This window comes from Odocoileus virginianus, chromosome 16, assembly GCF_023699985.2.
Source record: "Odocoileus virginianus isolate 20LAN1187 ecotype Illinois chromosome 16, Ovbor_1.2, whole genome shotgun sequence".
NCBI lineage: Eukaryota > Metazoa > Chordata > Mammalia > Artiodactyla > Cervidae > Odocoileus > Odocoileus virginianus.
Genome location: NC_069689.1, coordinates 9,966,348 through 9,983,330, shown reverse-complemented (window position 1 = coordinate 9,983,330; position 16,983 = coordinate 9,966,348). Strand labels below are relative to the sequence as shown.

General features: G+C 55.7%; 1 protein-coding gene across 1 annotated transcript in view; it reads left to right on the top strand.

Moving 5' to 3' along the window:
* Positions 1–16,983, top strand: part of DYNC1H1 (dynein cytoplasmic 1 heavy chain 1) — a 62,005-nt gene that overhangs the window by 17,347 nt on the left and 27,675 nt on the right. Inside the window, exons 9-30 of the mRNA XM_020913529.2 lie at positions 569–748; positions 2,238–2,387; positions 4,163–4,309; positions 5,864–6,004; positions 6,356–6,532; positions 6,622–6,732; positions 6,812–6,931; positions 7,422–7,661; positions 9,586–9,741; positions 9,878–9,991; positions 10,195–10,305; positions 10,383–10,592; positions 10,742–10,888; positions 11,230–11,396; positions 11,494–11,667; positions 12,440–12,605; positions 12,687–12,875; positions 12,971–13,165; positions 14,122–14,404; positions 14,876–14,976; positions 15,550–15,709; positions 16,625–16,868. Of these exons, the coding sequence (XP_020769188.2) occupies positions 569–748; positions 2,238–2,387; positions 4,163–4,309; positions 5,864–6,004; positions 6,356–6,532; positions 6,622–6,732; positions 6,812–6,931; positions 7,422–7,661; positions 9,586–9,741; positions 9,878–9,991; positions 10,195–10,305; positions 10,383–10,592; positions 10,742–10,888; positions 11,230–11,396; positions 11,494–11,667; positions 12,440–12,605; positions 12,687–12,875; positions 12,971–13,165; positions 14,122–14,404; positions 14,876–14,976; positions 15,550–15,709; positions 16,625–16,868 (3,683 nt within the window). The remainder of the gene's footprint in view (positions 1–568; positions 749–2,237; positions 2,388–4,162; positions 4,310–5,863; positions 6,005–6,355; positions 6,533–6,621; positions 6,733–6,811; positions 6,932–7,421; positions 7,662–9,585; positions 9,742–9,877; positions 9,992–10,194; positions 10,306–10,382; positions 10,593–10,741; positions 10,889–11,229; positions 11,397–11,493; positions 11,668–12,439; positions 12,606–12,686; positions 12,876–12,970; positions 13,166–14,121; positions 14,405–14,875; positions 14,977–15,549; positions 15,710–16,624; positions 16,869–16,983) is intronic.

The window sequence follows — 16,983 nt, the reverse complement described above, 5'->3', positions numbered from 1 at the left end:
CCTGTCACGGAGGCTGGACAATCGGTTAGCAGTTAGCTCTCCACAGAGGTCACCCACGGTCCCGACAGCTCAGGGCCATGTCCGCCAAGCAGGAGAAGGAGGCTCTCCCCTCACCAGGCTGTTGGATGGTGTGGGGGCTTTAGGGAGGCCGTTCAGTGACAGTCCCCGTTTAGCTAGGGGGCCAGGGCAGAGGTGAAGGGCCCGAGAGCTCCGTTACTGATAAACCTGTGTGGACCGCGGGTTGGCGGCTCTGGCCCACCCCAGACCTGGCCCTCCTCCCTAGATCCCCGCCTGGCCATGCCGTACTCACCTCGTGGCCCTGCTCCTGCCTCCGTGGGCAGGACAGTGTCCACTGGTCTGGTGCGCAGCTGGCTCCCAGGGAGGGAAGGTGCTGAGCAGCACGCATTGATGTCCTGCTCCCGCACGGGCAGTCGGAGGGCACCTTCCCGGGAGCGGGAGTGGGAAGGGGAGAGGCTGCCGATGTCCATACCTTTCCCTTCCCTCCTCGGAGACGGGGGTGTGGTGTCAGGCCAGCACGTAGGGTTAGCTCCCTCGTACCTTCCTTTAGGTGGACGATCTACTGATTATCGAGGAGAAGATAGACCTGGAAGTCCGCTCCCTGGAGACATGCATGTACGATCACAAGACTTTCTCTGAGATCCTGAACAGAGTGCAGAAGGCTGTGGACGACCTAAACCTGCACTCCTACTCCAACCTGCCCATCTGGGTCAACAAGCTGGATATGGAGGTGGGCTGGCGCTGGCTACACGTAACGTTGTCTGCCATCTGCATGGGGGTGGCCCTGGTCCATAAGTCTGTTAGTTCATCACTGAAAAGCTCTTTCCGTGGAGGTTATCAGTGACCATGACCATCCAGTTCTTTCCAGAAAGCCCTGTAGCTGACAGTACAGCTGAACTGCAGTGCTGCCTGCAGTCACCCTCCTGCGCCGGAAGCAGGGCTCCGGGGGAGGAGAGCGGTGCTCTCGTCTTCTGGGTGTTTGACAGCCTCCTTCGTCAGCTCTGCTGATGATTGAGGTGGTTCTCCCTGGCCCTCCTCTCCGGGCCACCTTCTCTGGCCACCCTGTCTTTCTCCAACAGCCCGCCAGCAGCCACGTACCTCTTGTTCCTGGTTTAGAGGATCCTCGCTCACCCTTGTGGGGTGGGTGTTGGAAGCATACCTAGCACCACGTTTGGCTTTCCCGTCAGCGGGTGTCAGAGCAGCTGTGAAGTCTCTGGAGGGAGGGAGGGTATTTTATGGCAGAGGTCACTCAGTGGGCAGGCGGTAGCTGGTCAGTTCTGAACTTGTGTGTGGGTCACAGGTTTTCTCCTCTGAAGTGGATTAGTAAATTGCAGCAATTCCTCCAGTGGGCCCTGAACAGAGTGAACGTTCAGAAGCCCCAGTCTTCTGAATCGAGTGCAAGTCCCAGGTTTTCTCAGGCCGCCCCCACAGTGTTTCCAGGATGGTTGAGTGGCTCACAACAAGGGGGACTCTAAGCAAGATGTGCGGACACCCTAGTCCTTGGAAATCTCCTCACAGATCAGAGATTTCCAACTTCCTTCTTCACTTGTTGAAGGAAAATGGTCACTGTCTGGTGACTGATGTTGACTAGATTTACTGTGGTGATCATTTTACAAATAGGTATATATATTGAATCCTTATGCTGTACATCCAAAACTCCTGTTACAGTCAGTTACCAAAGGCAGGAGGAGGGGGCGGCAGAGGATGAGGTGGTTGGGTGGCATCACTGACTCAGTGGACATGAGTTTGCGCAAACTCCAGGAGATGGTGAAGGACAGGGAAGCCTGATGTGCTGCAGTCTGTGGCATCACAGTCAGACGTGACTTAGCAACTGAACAGCAACAATAAGGAAATCAGTTGTGCCTCAATTTAAAAAAGAAAATGGTTTCATCTCCAAATTATAGTTTTCTAGTTTTATACGTGAGGCTGGTTTTTGTTTGTAAGTTTTCTGTCACACTGAACATGTATCAAGACTTTGGCCACACCCGCGCGTTTGTGTTGGTCTTGTCGCTTGTAGGCGGGAGTCCGCAGGGGGAGCGCACAGTCAGCCTGGTGGTCAGTGACCCGAGGCTGGAGGGTGGAGACGAGGCTGAGGAGCCGGGGGTGAAGGCTGTGGTCAGGAACAGTCCGTCCTGGACCTGGAACATTGGTTTTCTGTCAGTACGCTCTGCGAGCTAACTTTGGGAGAAACACTGTTCTTAGACATGTTTTCTCTGTAGATCGAAAGGATACTGGGCGTCCGGCTGCAAGCTGGCCTGAGAGCTTGGACCCAGGTGCTCCTTGGACAAGCGGAGGATAAGGCAGAGGTTGACATGGATACAGATGCCCCTCAAGTTAGTCACAAGCCTGGAGGAGAGCCAAAGATCAAGGTGAGTATCTCCCAGGGCAGCCGGTCCCATAGGAAGTAAAGCACCAGTGGAAGCGCCGGTGAAAAGGCCACTGCGGTGGGCAGACCTGAGCCCGGTCAGCATCCTGGGGTGACGTGAGGTGAGGAGAAGGGCTCTCCCCCCACCATCCGTGAGGACAGTGCCAGGCAGACCCAGCAGGAGGGCCGCTCTACAGAGGGCGCCCCAAGTGCCAGGGCGTGAGAGAGGCTGAAAAAGCGGAGAGTGTCACAGAGCGGAAGGCAGAGAGGAGCGGTGACTGCCGGCGAAGTGTCCCGGGAGACCCGGCGAGTCTGACTGGAGCCCATCCTTTAGCTGAGTCTGTCGAGGCCGCCGTCCCCAGGGTCACAGAGCCCCCACGAGTGAGCGACTGGACGACGGGCTGGCGCTCGTGTCTTTGCTTTGGTGATCACGCCACTTGAGAGGAGGCTGGAGAGGGCGTATACCTGTCCTCTTCACGCCTGCGTTAGAGCTCTGCTCTGCATCAAGTTTCAGGAATAAGTGGGGTTTACTCGTTTTGTCTGATGGCTGTGTTGCGTCTTAGCCGCAGTGCGGGGGTCTTCCTGCCGGTGCAGGCTCGGTAGCTGTGCTCACGGCTTCGTTATTAACGTGGGGCCTCAGTTCCCCCACCAGGGCGTGAACCCACGTCCCCTGCACTGGAAGGTGGATTCCTAACCCCTGGACCACCAGTGAAGTCCCAGGTTATTTTCCTCAGTGGAGAATAAAACTTAGAATCTACACTGGGGGACATTTCTGTTCTCCTAGAGTGTATGTAGGAAGCAATTTGAAGAACTGAATACAATGGTCTGCTGCAAGCAGAAGTTCAGACAGTGACCCTAAAGTGTCAGTTTTAATGAAAATCTGAGTAGAATTCTCATGGAGAGATGCATCAGCACGCTGGACAGCAGCCCTTGTCTCCAAGCGGCTGTTTCCCATTGTGTGGAGGGGGAGCCTACTGGAGCCTGCAAGCTTCCCAGAAAGTTCTGTTTGAACTCTGCATGTAACACAAGTGGTGGTTATAAACATGTCCACCTTACACTGATTCATTAAGCCATACATTAGTTCTGTGTAGTTTACAGTATTTGTGTTCTATTTACCAGTGAAAGTCTCCAAATCAGAAGCCTGGTAGAACTGGGCAAATAGAAACTTTGATCTTAGAGAAACAATTGCTTTTTTTTTTTTCCTACCCAGACTTCATGTTTTCTTTTAATACCTAAAATGTTTTCACTTTTGAATATTACAGATATTCATCCCCAGAGCATACTTTTTTAAAAAAATTACTGAGGTACAGAAAAGCAAGTGAGGGTGTCTGAGTTGATCGGATATGTAGCGGAGACGGAGCTGGAATTCTTAAATTGCCTCAAAGCACTGGTGGGTGGCACAGACTGATCCCAGCCTGTAAACCCATCAGTGAAGCCGGCCTCACGTCACTGCTTTCTCAGGTTGCAAGGTCCTCCACGTCCAGTCATGGTCACACACATCAGATCAGGCGCTTCGCTGAGCACCTATTGTGTGTCCGACACCCAGGCGCTGGGCGCCCGGGAGGAGCCCACGCAGAGCTGCCCTCTGACCTCCTCCGGGCTCTTGGGGAGGGCTGCAGGCCAAACGTGAACTCACAGAAGGCCAGATCTGTTAGTAACTTAACAGAGTTTGTGGTTCACACAGAGCTAGTGTAATGATTCAGAGAGAGAAAATGGTATATACCAAAGCCCTTGTACTGAAATAGACTGCTGAGTCAAAACGACACCTTTGCTTTCCAGAACGTCGTTCACGAGCTGAGGATCACCAACCAGGTCATCTATTTGAACCCACCCATCGAGGAGTGCAGGTACAAGTTGTACCAGGAGATGTTCGCCTGGAAGATGGTGGTGCTGTCTCTTCCCCGGATCCAGAGCCAGAGGTACCAGGTGAGCCCCCTCACCCTCACAAGGAAGCCCTGCACCTCAGCTCGGCGCTCTGTCAGCTCAACGCTCTGGCGGAACGCTGGACAAGGCGCCGTGTGATCCAACACTTTCCCTGTGGCTACTGCCCCACGCAGTCCCAAGTGTATCTCCTTTCTTAGCTGTGCGTGTGGCTCTGTTCTCTCCTCCCTCCTCTGGGGCCCGGTCTTCACTCCTGGCTCCCTCAGCTCTCCCTGCACCTTGCCAGCACGTCCACGTCACTGGTTCCTGTATGTTCCATGCCTGCCCCACCTCGCCATCCATATCCCATCCGGACTGCTGGTCATGAATACCAGCTGTGTGCTGGCCCTGCGTGCTCCTGTCTCCTCTGGTCCTTACCCTAACTCCACGGGCCGATCCTGCTGCCTCCTTGCAGCTCCACATGGCCACCTGCAGACGTGTCGTCTCCCAGTCCCCTCCCTCAGACCTGCATCTCCCCCAGTCTTCTCTTCCCCGCCCTCTAACCTTCTCAGGCCGCAGATCTTGATGTACCCTGGACGCCCACCGTCTCCCTCTTCAGAACTTACCCTGGTCTGTTTCTTGTGGTCCAGTGCTGCGGTCGTGCGGGGTGCATCTCACCCCCAGGCCCAGTTAAGCCCCCTCCTCGCTGGTCTCTGCTCTCGTCCCTCTAAAAGCTGCGGTCAGCAGAGCAGCCCAGAGTGCCTCTTAGGTGTGTGTGGACCCCGACGCTGCTGTTTTGGGAGTCTGGTGACAGCTTCCCGTCTCGCCCACCACGGGGGCCTGCGGGCCCCCGACACGTGGCGCTCTGCCTCCTGCCTCTCCGCCCCCGGCTCAGCTGCAGCGCGCGGGGCCCCCCCGTCCTCACACAGGCCAGGCGGACGCTGGCCCCAGGCCCCTGCCCTTGCTCATCCCCTGCCCCCGCGGTGCCCCTCCTCCCCCAGTCTCTGCCCAGGGTCACCTCCTCAGTGAGGCCTCCCGTGCCTCCCCGTGTGAAACACGTCCTCCACCCTGCAATCCTTCCCACCCCCGTTTCTCCCCAGCCCTGCTCGCCATATGACGTCCTGTGTGTTTTGCCTTCCCCTTGGTTGTCTCTCCCCTCCCGCAGAAGCCAAGTCTGTGCCAGCAGACGTCTTTGTCTGTTCATAATGCCTGCAGCAGTGCCTGGCCTGTGACCGGCCCGCAGGTTGTTGACACCGATGAGTGACTGTGTGCACGCTGGTGTTCACACTCAGTGGTGGTCCCTCGCTCCCCGAGGCGACACCCTCGGTCCTGCCTTCTGGGATGAGAGGCTCAGGTCTCGTGGGGCCCACTCTGGACACCCTGCTCCCCGCTCCTGAGGCACGCCTGCTCAAACAGGGATGCCACACCTTCCAGCTTGTGGTTGATGTTCCTTTTCTTGGTTTGATGAGTTAAATATACTTAGGTCACTTGTGACTGGGATGAGTGAACATTGTCCGTTAAATAGCACTTCTTTCAGTTTATTTCAATTCTCTGAAAGGTAGCTGAGGTTCACATTTCTGTACGCACTCCCTGCGTTCATGTCCGGCTTTGTTCGGTTAGGTGGGCGTCCACTACGAACTGACGGAAGAAGAGAAGTTCTACCGGAACGCGCTAACGCGGATGCCGGACGGCCCCGTGGCCCTGGAGGAGTCCTACTCTGCAGTCATGGGCATCGTCACCGAAGTCGAGCAATACGTCAAGGTGAGGCGCCCCTCTCCCTCCAGTGCGCATGATCCACCTTAGACGCAGTGCGAGCTCAATGAATGTGCCACCAAGAAGTCTTGGCTGAACGTGATGCGATTCGTGAGGTCATGTTTGCTACTTGTAAAGCAAGCAGTGAACGATAGAATGAACCTTTTGGGGCATTAATCATTTTGGAAAGCAGAAAACTTTATTCTCTTTTGGTTGGGAAACTGAGCATTTGAAATGAGAGTTTATTCCTAACAGTGATGAAAGAACACAAACCTTTTTAACAGATTACAACCATATGTATTAATGTTTCATAAAATGAGAAGTTGAGCTGTAGTGTGAAACTGCATTCTTCATTTGCAGGTCTGGCTTCAGTATCAGTGCTTGTGGGACATGCAAGCCGAGAACATCTATAACCGGCTCGGGGAAGATCTCAACAAGTGGCAAGCTCTCTTGGTCCAGATAAGGAAGGCCCGAGGAACCTTCGACAACGCAGAGACCAAGAAAGAGTTTGGACCGGTGGTCATAGATTACGGCAAGGTGAGCCCCGCCGGCTTCCTGCAAGGTGGCTGTGACGCAGCGTCTGACCGCAGGGAAGCTGCGGTGTGAACACTGCTCCCCCCACGCAGGTCCAGTCAAAGGTGAACCTGAAGTACGACTCCTGGCACAAGGAGGTGCTCAGCAAGTTTGGACAGATGCTCGGCTCCAACATGACCGAGTTCCACTCCCAGATCTCTAAGGTGAGGAGACGGGAGCCCACCGGGGCGGCAGGCCCGCCGGCCCCTGGGCGCCCCGACCGACACTGCTGTCCCCCCACAGTCCCGCCAGGAGCTGGAGCAGCACTCCGTGGACACGGCCAGCACCTCCGACGCGGTGACCTTCATCACCTACGTGCAGTCTCTGAAACGGAAGATCAAGCAGTTTGAGAAGCAAGTTGAGGTGAGCTCTGTCCTTTGCTGTGCCTTGGGGGTCCCCGGGGCATCTCTGTCGTACCCCCTGCCATCCTGTAAAGGTGGACGCTGGCGTCCTAGGCGGCGGCATTTTAGAAAGCTTTGCAGGTGATCCTCAGGTACTTCAGGGTTTGAGAACCACAGCTTCTTGTCTTTTGAAATCTTTTATTTTAGTTGTTGATCTTCAAGTCCTCAAACTTCAATTTCCTTCACATAGTTTGGACCTAGGCTATGAAGCCCAGTTCCAGGGTGCTCAGGCCCTGCTCGGGGCCGCCTCGGTGCAGCTGGGGCAGTCCCGGAGCTGGCCCAGCCGGGCCCCTCGGCCGCCCGCTGCCCTGTGGCCGCAGCGCTGCGGGGAGGGGAGGTTCCCGGCGGAGAGCAGGCGTGTTCTGTACCCATGGTGTCTTCTTGGTGCAGTCTGACCGTAGTCCCTGTTACCCTTCTGGAAGAAAAAGCCCGTGCGCTTGTTCCCTCTCCAGCTCTACCGCAACGGCCAGCGGCTCCTGGAGAAGCAGAGATTCCAGTTCCCGCCGTCCTGGCTCTACATCGACAACATCGAGGGGGAGTGGGGCGCCTTCAACGACATCATGAGGCGGAAGGACTCAGCCATCCAGCAGCAGGTAGCCAACCTGCAGATGAAGATTGTGCAGGAGGACCGGGCTGTGGAGAGCCGCACCACCGACCTGCTGACCGACTGGGAGAAAACCAAACCCGTCACGGTGAGCCCCGCGCGGCCCGCTCCCCGGCCCGCAGCGCCGGCCGTCCCTGCCGGCAGACCGAGGCGCCTCCGCGGCTGAGCTCTCCAGGGTGAGGGCGCTTCCTTCCTGCAATTAAGGGAGCTGTCCTTGCAGAGAGTGGATGTGAAACTGAAAGCTTGGATAGGCCTCTTTTTACCCAGACCCCTCACGACAGTCATTTAAGTCAGGGAATGCTTCTGAAGCCTAACGTTTCTCTGCTCATAAGTTACCTTCTTAGCTGTACTCAGAAGTTGGACTTGTCCCTCTTGTGGACTCAGGCCAGGCGTCCCCCGGCGCCACTGCTTGGCCTGTGCGCTGGGGCCGTCCTGGGCTGTGCCGCTGTCCTCGCAGAGGTTAAGCCTCTCTGTGCCCAGAGACTGCCGCAGCCAGGCCTCCGCATTCATTCGAGTTTGTATTGAGCACCAACCGTGTTCTGGGCAGCAGGAACACAGCCGTGACCAGAGAGGAGCCTGGCCCCAGGGGGACACGCTCCCGCAGGAGCCGGAGGGGGAGAATGGAACAGGAAGGACACGCACTTTAAGTCAGACAGAGACACGTGCTGGGGGAATTGTGTTGGTGCCTCGCTGCTCGGCGGGGAGTCTGGCGTGTGGGGACCAGTGGGGGCAGGCAGGCGTGCCGACGGCCGAGGGGCGTGCAAACGGGCAGACAGGGCGCAGGCGTGGAGGTCACGGCCCGCCTGGTTCACTGGGTGGAATTCACAGGGAGGCACACGTGTAAACACCACAGGAGAAGGATGTGCACGCATCCTAGATAGTAGAGGGGCGTCCAGACAGCCAGGATGGGGCGCAGGCGTGGAGGTCATGGCCCGTCTGGTTCACTGGGTGGAATTCACAGGGAGGCACACGTGTAAACACCGCAGGAGAAGGATGTGAGTGCATCCTAGATAGTAGAGGGGCGTCCAGACAGCCAGGATGGGGCGCAGGCGTGGAGGTCACGGCCCGTCTGGTTCACTGGGTGGAATTCACAGGGAGGCACACGTGTAAACACCGCAGGAGAAGGATGTGAGTGCATCCCAGGTGCTGGTCGGGTTTTGTGGTCAGGGCTGCAGTTCTCCACATGAGGCCTGGGGACTGATCGGGCTCCCTGCCACCCCCGGCACACACACACATCTGCTGGGTCGGCCTCCGTCCTGCCCTTAGCCTGTCCGTGCTGCTGGCCTGAGCTCCCGCTTTGTGTCTGGTTGGTCCGAGGGGCCCTGGGGCGAAGCAGGCTGTGCTTCGCTGACACCGGGACTGCCAGGTCGTGCAGGGGTGTGAGGGCTGATCAGCAGGCAAGAGTGCAGCACCTCAGCGTGGACGTCTGTGCCTCGCCTCACTGGCGATGTGTTACACTTAGAACTCTCACCGAGGGAGTGCCCTGGGGGTCCAGTGGTTAGGACTCAGTGCTCTCACTCCTGAGGGCCCGGCTTCACCCCCGGTCAGGGAGCTGAGGTCCCACAAGTCACACAGTGTGGCAAAAAAGAGATAAAGAACTTGAATTGGTACTCGATATAGTCATTCTCAAAGGTTATTAAAGTGGAAAGAGATCTGTGCATCGTGTTAGTGCAGAAGCCGAGCGGACTCCGGTGAGAACGGTGCTCTCCTCCTCACCTTCCCTCGTCCCTGATGCCAGGGCCGTGCCCCCGGGGAGGGCGTGCCTGGCGGGGGTGGCCCGCTCCGGACCCAGGTCAGTGTCTCCCCGGCACTCCGCGAGGGGACGCCTGAGTCTACAGGTGCTCCCCTTGCCCGGGTCAGACCTGGAAGTAATGGGCACGCCTCGCCAGCAAGCACTTCTGAACATTTACAGGCAGACACACTCAAGGAAGCGCAGCGACCCCTCCAGCGCCCCGGAGCCGGGCCCCTCTCCCTGAGACCTGGCTCTGACTCGCTGGTCTTGACCACTTCAGGGCAACCTGCGTCCAGAGGAGGCGCTGCAGGCGCTCACAATATACGAAGGGAAGTTCGGCAGACTGAAGGACGACCGCGAGAAGTGCGCGAAGGCCAAGGAGGCCCTGGAGCTGACCGACACGGGGCTTCTCAGCGGCAGCGAAGAGCGCGTCCAGGTACCAGCCGCTCCCGTGGGTGCGTGGGTCCGGGCGCCTCATGCTGACCTCGCCCCCAGCCCGGCTGCAAGGCCCTGGCAGAGTCCGAGGTGGCTCCTCGCCCGAAGTGTAACTGCTCTGCTCTCCCTGATTGCAGGTGGCCTTAGAAGAGTTACAGGACCTCAAAGGGGTTTGGTCAGAGCTCTCTAAGGTCTGGGAGCAGATCGACCAGATGAAGGAGCAGCCGTGGGTTTCAGTGCAGCCTCGAAAGGTACATGTCAGTAAAACGGATACCATGTTGCCCTTCGCATGTTGGAAGTTGGAGACTTTACTTAGGAACGTGGCAAGCAGGGAGTTCACAAGAAGTCCCTTCCAGTCATTTATCTGAAATTTCTTTTAAGACTAGTTTTTAAATGCTTCACCCTTTAAAGGAACGTCGGCAAACTGAATACCACTTTGGGTTTCCCTTGACAGCTTCGACAGAATTTAGACGGCCTCCTGAACCAGCTGAAAAACTTCCCCGCCCGATTGCGGCAGTACGCATCCTACGAGTTTGTGCAGAGGCTTCTGAAAGGCTACCTGAAGGTGGGTGACCGGAGCTGAGGGCTGGGAGGCCGGCCGGAAACGGGCCACGTGGGTGACTTGGCTCCGTCTCCCCGCAGATAAACATGCTGGTGATCGAGCTCAAGTCCGAGGCACTCAAGGACCGCCACTGGAAACAGCTGATGAAGCGGCTTCACGTGAACTGGGTGGTTTCTGAGCTGACCCTCGGCCAAATCTGGGACGTGGACCTGCAGAAGAACGAAGCTGTGGTCAAGGACGTGCTGCTCGTGGCCCAGGGGGAGATGGCTCTGGAGGAATTCCTGAAGCAGGTGGGGGCCGGGCTGTGACGCCACCTGGGCTGTGAGACGGGGCCTCACCTGCGGTCCCTCCTGTCCCCATATTGTTGACTCACCTGGCCACTTATGTGGCTGGCCAATGCCCGTGCATTGATGACCTGCCTCTTTGGGTTTCACTTCAGATACGTGAAGTGTGGAACACGTACGAATTGGACTTGGTTAACTATCAGAACAAGTGTCGCCTGATCCGCGGCTGGGACGACCTCTTCAACAAGGTCAAAGAGCACATCAACAGCGTGTCCGCCATGAAACTTTCTCCGTATTACAAGGTACTACTGTGGCGGCTTCCCTCCCGCGCATCTGCCTTAATGCCCGCAGCCTCATGGGGACGTCCCGGGCAGTCCAGCAGTTAAGACTGCAGGCTTCCACTGCAGGGAGCACAGGTTCAATCCCTGGTCGGGGAACTAAGACCCCAAGTGCTACACGGCCTAAATAAATTAATAAATATTTTAAAAATAAAAATGGCCAGGCTCAGTTACCAGGGACCTGTTTTTAGAAAAAGTGAGTCACATAACTTAATTGGATGTTTGTCTGCATCTTGAGGTAAGTTCTGGCGTATCTGAGAGGGGAAAGGGGTAGCAGTTGACCTCTGCCCTCCTTCGCCCACTAGGTGTTTGAGGAGGATGCCCTGAGCTGGGAAGACAAGCTGAACCGCATCATGGCCCTGTTCGACGTGTGGATCGACGTGCAGAGGCGCTGGGTCTACCTGGAGGGCATCTTCACGGGCAGTGCAGACATCAAGCACCTGCTGCCGGTGGAGACCCAGCGGTTCCAGAGGTTCGGCCTCCAGCGGGTCGGGGGCAAAAGGGTGGGCTTGGCTGGGAACACGCTGCATGAAGGCTGACAGTAACCTTGCTTCTAATTTGACCTGTAGCATCAGCACGGAGTTCTTGGCTCTGATGAAGAAAGTATCCAAGTCTCCCCTGGTGATGGATGTTCTGAACATCCAGGGGGTGCAGAGGTCTCTGGAGAGATTGGCAGACCTGCTGGGAAAGATCCAGAAAGCCCTGGGAGAGTACCTGGAAAGAGAGCGCTCGTCTTTCCCCAGGTGAGGGGGAGTCTCGGGTGTGGACTGAAGGGAAGCCCAGCTCTGCGGCTTCTTCCCTCCTGGCATGTGTGTTGCCAACTCTGACATCAAGAGTCTTCTTACCAGTAGCCCTTTTAATGAATACTGTTTCCCTTTTATCGATTGAGTCCTCTCAATTTTCTACCGTGGGTTTTTATACTAAGTTCCATTTAAACTATTATTCCCCCTCCCAGGCAGCTTGCCTCTCTTAAAAAACTCACTCTGATGATTTTATTTTCTAAGTGGCTTTTTTTTTTTTCTTTCTGAAGTTTGAGTGAGTGAAAGTCGCTCAGTTGTGTCCTGACTCTTTGCAACCCCATGGACTGTGGCCTGCCAGGCTCCTCTGTCCACGGGGATTTTCCAGGCGAGAATACGGAGTGGGTTGCCAGTGCTCTCCTCCAGGGGATCTTCCCAACACAGGGATCGAGCCCAGGTCTCCTGCATTGCAGGCAGATTCTTCATGGTCTGAGCCACCGGGGAAGCCCTCTGAATATTTCACTTGTTATAAATAGAGCAGGTTTTTTAAAAATTGGTGAAGTGAAGTGAATTATATGAAATGCATTGTATTTCTTTTCAGTGTCTTGTTAGGTGAGTGTGTCTCTTTTGCTGAGGGCTAGAGAAAACCTGGATGTGATCTGCATTCAGGCTGGAGATGGTTCACACCATTCATGTCCACTCTCCTTTCTTACTATTTGATTCACCTTACTTCTGTACATGTCATGTTTTAGCAACTCAAATGCTGTTTCGATTTTAGATTCTATTTTGTGGGTGATGAAGATTTGCTTGAAATCATTGGAAACAGTAAGAATGTAGCTAAGTTACAGAAGCACTTCAAGAAAATGTTTGCTGGCGTTTCGAGCATCATCCTCAATGAAGACAACTCTGTTGTCCTGGGCATCTCGTCCCGTGAAGGAGAGGAGGTAGTTACATTTACGATCGTAACTCAGAAAACTTCGCTCCTGTCTTCACACACCTTAATTCTTAGGTTTTCTATATTTCAGGTTATGTTTAAAACTCCCGTGTCAATCACCGAACATCCCAAAATCAACGAGTGGCTCACGCTGGTGGAGAAGGAGATGCGGGTCACGCTCGCCAAACTCCTTGCTGAGTCCGTTACTGAAGTCGAGATCTTTGGTAAAGCAACATCAATTGACCCAAATACCTACATCACCTGGATTGACAAATACCAGGTACTGTCCAGCAGAAGGGGGACGGTCTGAAGGTGAGGACACCGGCTGATCTTTAAAACCACTCTTTTGGGTCTCCTGTGTGCCGCGTCTCCCAGGCCCAGCTGGTGGTCCTGTCAGCCCAGATCGCCTGGTCTGAGAATGTGGAGACGGCGCTGAGCAGCATGGGCGGGAGCGGCGACGCGGCCCCCCTGCACTCCGTGCTGAGCAACGTGGAGGTCACCCTCAACGTGCTGGCCGACTCGGTCCTCATGGAGCAGCCCCCACTCCGCAGGCGCAAGCTGGAGCACTTGGTGAGTCCTCCTCCTCCCGATCAGGCTCCCCTGCCCTCCCCTCGAGCCGCTAGAAGAACTCAAGCCCGAGAAATACCCTCATTGGCGTCTGGGAGAAAAGCAAGTCGATGGCCTGTTGACAAGTGCTGGGTAGTCTTTGGCACTCTCTTCCTGTTGAAAGGCAACCTTGGGGAACAGGAGCCAAATGCACAACCTCCTGGTACAGAGGTGACCCTCGGTACAGAGGGGACCCCTGGTACAGAGAGGGGCCCCCGGTGTAGAGGGGGGGCCCCAGTACAGAGGGAGACCCCCGGTACAGAGGGAGACCCCGGTACAGAGAGGGGCCTCCTGGTACAGAGGGGGGGCCCCGGTACAGAGGGAGACCCCCGGTACCGAGAGGGGCCTCCTGGTACAGAGGGGGGGCCCCGGTACAGAGAGGGCCCTCCTGGTACAGAGGGGACCCCCGGTACAGAGGGGGGCCCCGGTACAGAGGGAGACCCCTGGTACAGAGGGAGGCCCCGGTACAGAGGGGGGCCCCGGTACAGAGGGGGACGCTCCGCCCTCAGGGTTTTCACGCTCTCGTCCCTGCTTTCCCGGAGCGCCGCCTCGAGAGCCGTGCCTGTGAGCCTTGTCACTTCACCACTGGGCTTGCGCCATCTAGTGCAGCAGACAGACTGTTTGGTCAGAGACAGCTCTTCTCCCGTCATGTTTTATGCGAGTTACAGAGTTTTTACTTAGAATAAGGTGTTTCTGTTGTTTCTTTGTTTTTGTTGCAGTTCTTTATTCTATGTAATTCCATTGTGTGAACACCAGTTCTGTTGTTTTTAAAAGTAAATTTATGTTTCGGAATGTTTATTTACCTTGTGACTGGACCTCGGATCTCAGTTTCAAGGTCTCCTCGGTAATGCGCAGTCCCAGAGGAGGCTACTGCAGGTAGTGTATGTTATGATAACCTCCTCAAGTGAGTCTGTCTTCAGATCACAGAGCTGGTTCACCAGAGAGACGTTACCAGGTCCCTGATCAAGAGCAAGGTCGACAACGCCAAGTCTTTCGAGTGGCTCAGCCAGATGCGGTTCTACTTTGACCCGAAGCAGACCGACGTGTTGCAGCAGCTGTCGATTCAGATGGCGAACGCCAAGTTTAACTACGGCTTCGAGTATCTGGGCGTCCAGGACAAGCTGGTCCAGACCCCCCTCACCGACCGCTGCTATTTGACCATGACGCAGGCCTTGGAGGCCAGGCTCGGGGGGTCCCCGTTCGGTGAGTCCCTCCTCGCACCTGGCCAGGTCAGGTCAGGTGGTGAACCTGCTTTTCAGAGATGAAGCGAATCTAAATGTATTTTTTAACTACATGGCTGGTGCTTTCTTAAACTTTAAAGCTTTACATCAGTTACTACATTTGTAGTTGACCTTTGAACAGCACTGGTTTGAACTATGAGGGTCCACTTGGACACAGATTTTTTAATAGATGTGCAGTCAGCCTTCCGTGTTCACAGGATTCACACCCTCAGACTGAACCAGCCATGAATTGAAGCTTCCTTCTGAGGTTGGTTGAATCCATGGATGTGGAACCTGTGGATGTGGAGGGCTGACAGTGGGACCCAGTGGGATTTGCATAGAGACAGAGGGCAAACTGTACTTTGGTTTTTTGGAAAAGAATTGCTTTCTGCAGTTCTTAAAGCTAAAGACGTGTTCTCACTTGAGTTCTCAATTCCCTTTCTTCACATAACAGGGCCTGCAGGGACTGGGAAGACCGAGTCTGTCAAAGCTCTCGGCCATCAGCTGGGACGCTTTGTTTTAGTTTTCAACTGTGACGAGACCTTTGATTTCCAGGTGAGATGCTCCGAGGGAACCGCCTAGAGCTGAGGGCCAGGTGGGGACACAGGCTTGTGCCTCTGGGGGCCGTGAGCCGTGCACACAGCACTCTCCTTTGGGAACGGGGTGACTGGAGCTGTTTGAGGGGCCAGCCGGTGCGTGACACCGACTTGAGCTTCACGTCACCAGGTTAACTCTTCTGTGTAATGTATTTTTCTGGTGTCTGTGTTTAGGAAAAACAAATAGGGAAGATTGTTTTAAACAACGAAAAATGCCAGCTTTGTCACTGGAGTTTTTTTGGGAGACGAGGGAAAATAATACATTATATCTGTACAGCTGTGTATGGAGTACTTGCTATGTTTAGGGCTGGGCTCCTTGCCTCACCGGTAAAGCTGGTTCCACCTTCACAGCCTATCCCACCTCCCTGCACTCCTCCGGGAGGAAGGTGGTATTATCCCCGTTTCAAAGAGGAGCAGGCAGGTTTCAGGATGTGATTTGCGCGGGGTCGGACCCATCACCCAAGCCAGGATTGGAGCCCCACATGGCCAGCACCGAGGCCGTCTTTTAGCTCCTTTATTCTTGTTGTTTCAGGCGATGGGGCGCATCTTTGTGGGGCTCTGCCAGGTGGGGGCCTGGGGCTGCTTTGACGAGTTCAACCGCCTGGAGGAGCGGATGCTGTCGGCCGTGTCGCAGCAGGTGCAGTGCATCCAGGAGGCGCTGCGCGAGCACTCCAACCCCAACTTCGATAAGAGTGAGGCTCGTCTTCTTGCTACAGTTACGCTGCTGTGGGTTAGAAATGAGCGAGGGTTTAGTGTAGCTCCCAGACCTGCGGCTGCAGGCGGGGCAGTGCGACCTGATGGAAGACGTGGGCGGGGCCCAGGATGGCACTGCCCCCGTCGCCCCATGGCAGCTAGCGGGCGGCTGGTCCTTCCTCTGCAGACAGAGGCCCCAGGCTCCTCCCATGTCCCCGCAGAGCCAGGCCTCCTGGCCGGAGTGTTGGGACCAGACCCTGGTCATGTGTTTGGGGGTCCCTGGGAGCTAGTTCCACACAGAGCCTAGGCGCATGAGCTGGAGGAGTTAAATAAATCAGTGAAGGGTAGTTCACCCGTTAGTTTTCCCGTTTATTCACTAGTAATAGTATCCCGTCTTACCAGACCCCAATAAAACGACTGTCAGAGGAATGAGTGCCTCTGAGCTGCGTGCTCACTCATGGAGGAAGCCTGGCCCCTGAGTGTGGGGGTTTGGTTTTGTGGAGTGTTTGGTTTGTGTGTGGGTTGTTTTTAATGGCCCTAGGCGAGGGCCATGCCTGTGGTCTAAGCCAGTTGGCTTTATCACAGCTGGACCCGTTTTTGTTGCTGTAGCTACTGTCAGGCTGTGTTTCTGTTCTTCACTGACGCGTGACACCCAGCGGTGATGCGCAGATAGGGTAGTGGGCTTCCCGCTCTGGTGACTTGATCCATGCCACATCTGGGTGGCTCTTGCGTGGGTGGGGAGGCTGGAAACGGGTCTCCCCAGGCAGAGGGTGTCGTGCTGCTGAGAGCCCGCAGAAAGGCCAGGCCGCTGCTCCCATGGGGTCCCGGGCCAGCATAGCGCTGGGTTTGAGGTTTCAGATTTTATGGTGGTTTTTTGACCATCGCAAGCCTTAACGCTATCACCTGAATTTCAGCCTCTGCCCCCATTACCTGTGAGCTGCTGAACAAACAAGTGAAGGTTAGCCCAGACATGGCCATCTTCATCACCATGAACCCTGGCTACGCGGGCCGGTCAAACCTCCCAGACAACTTGAAGAAGCTGTTCCGGAGCTTGGCCATGACCAAGCCCGACCGTCAGCTCATCGCCCAGGTCATGCTGTACTCTCAGGGCTTCCGCACCGCCGAGGTCCTCGCCAACAAGATCGTCCCTTTTTTCAAGTGAGTCTTCACGTCATTCCTAATCGTGCTTCTGGCGTGTGTTAACTGCACCGTTTAAACTGGGCTTGTGTGATTACATTTCCTTCCACGGGTCCGCTTTCGTTCCTTGACGTTT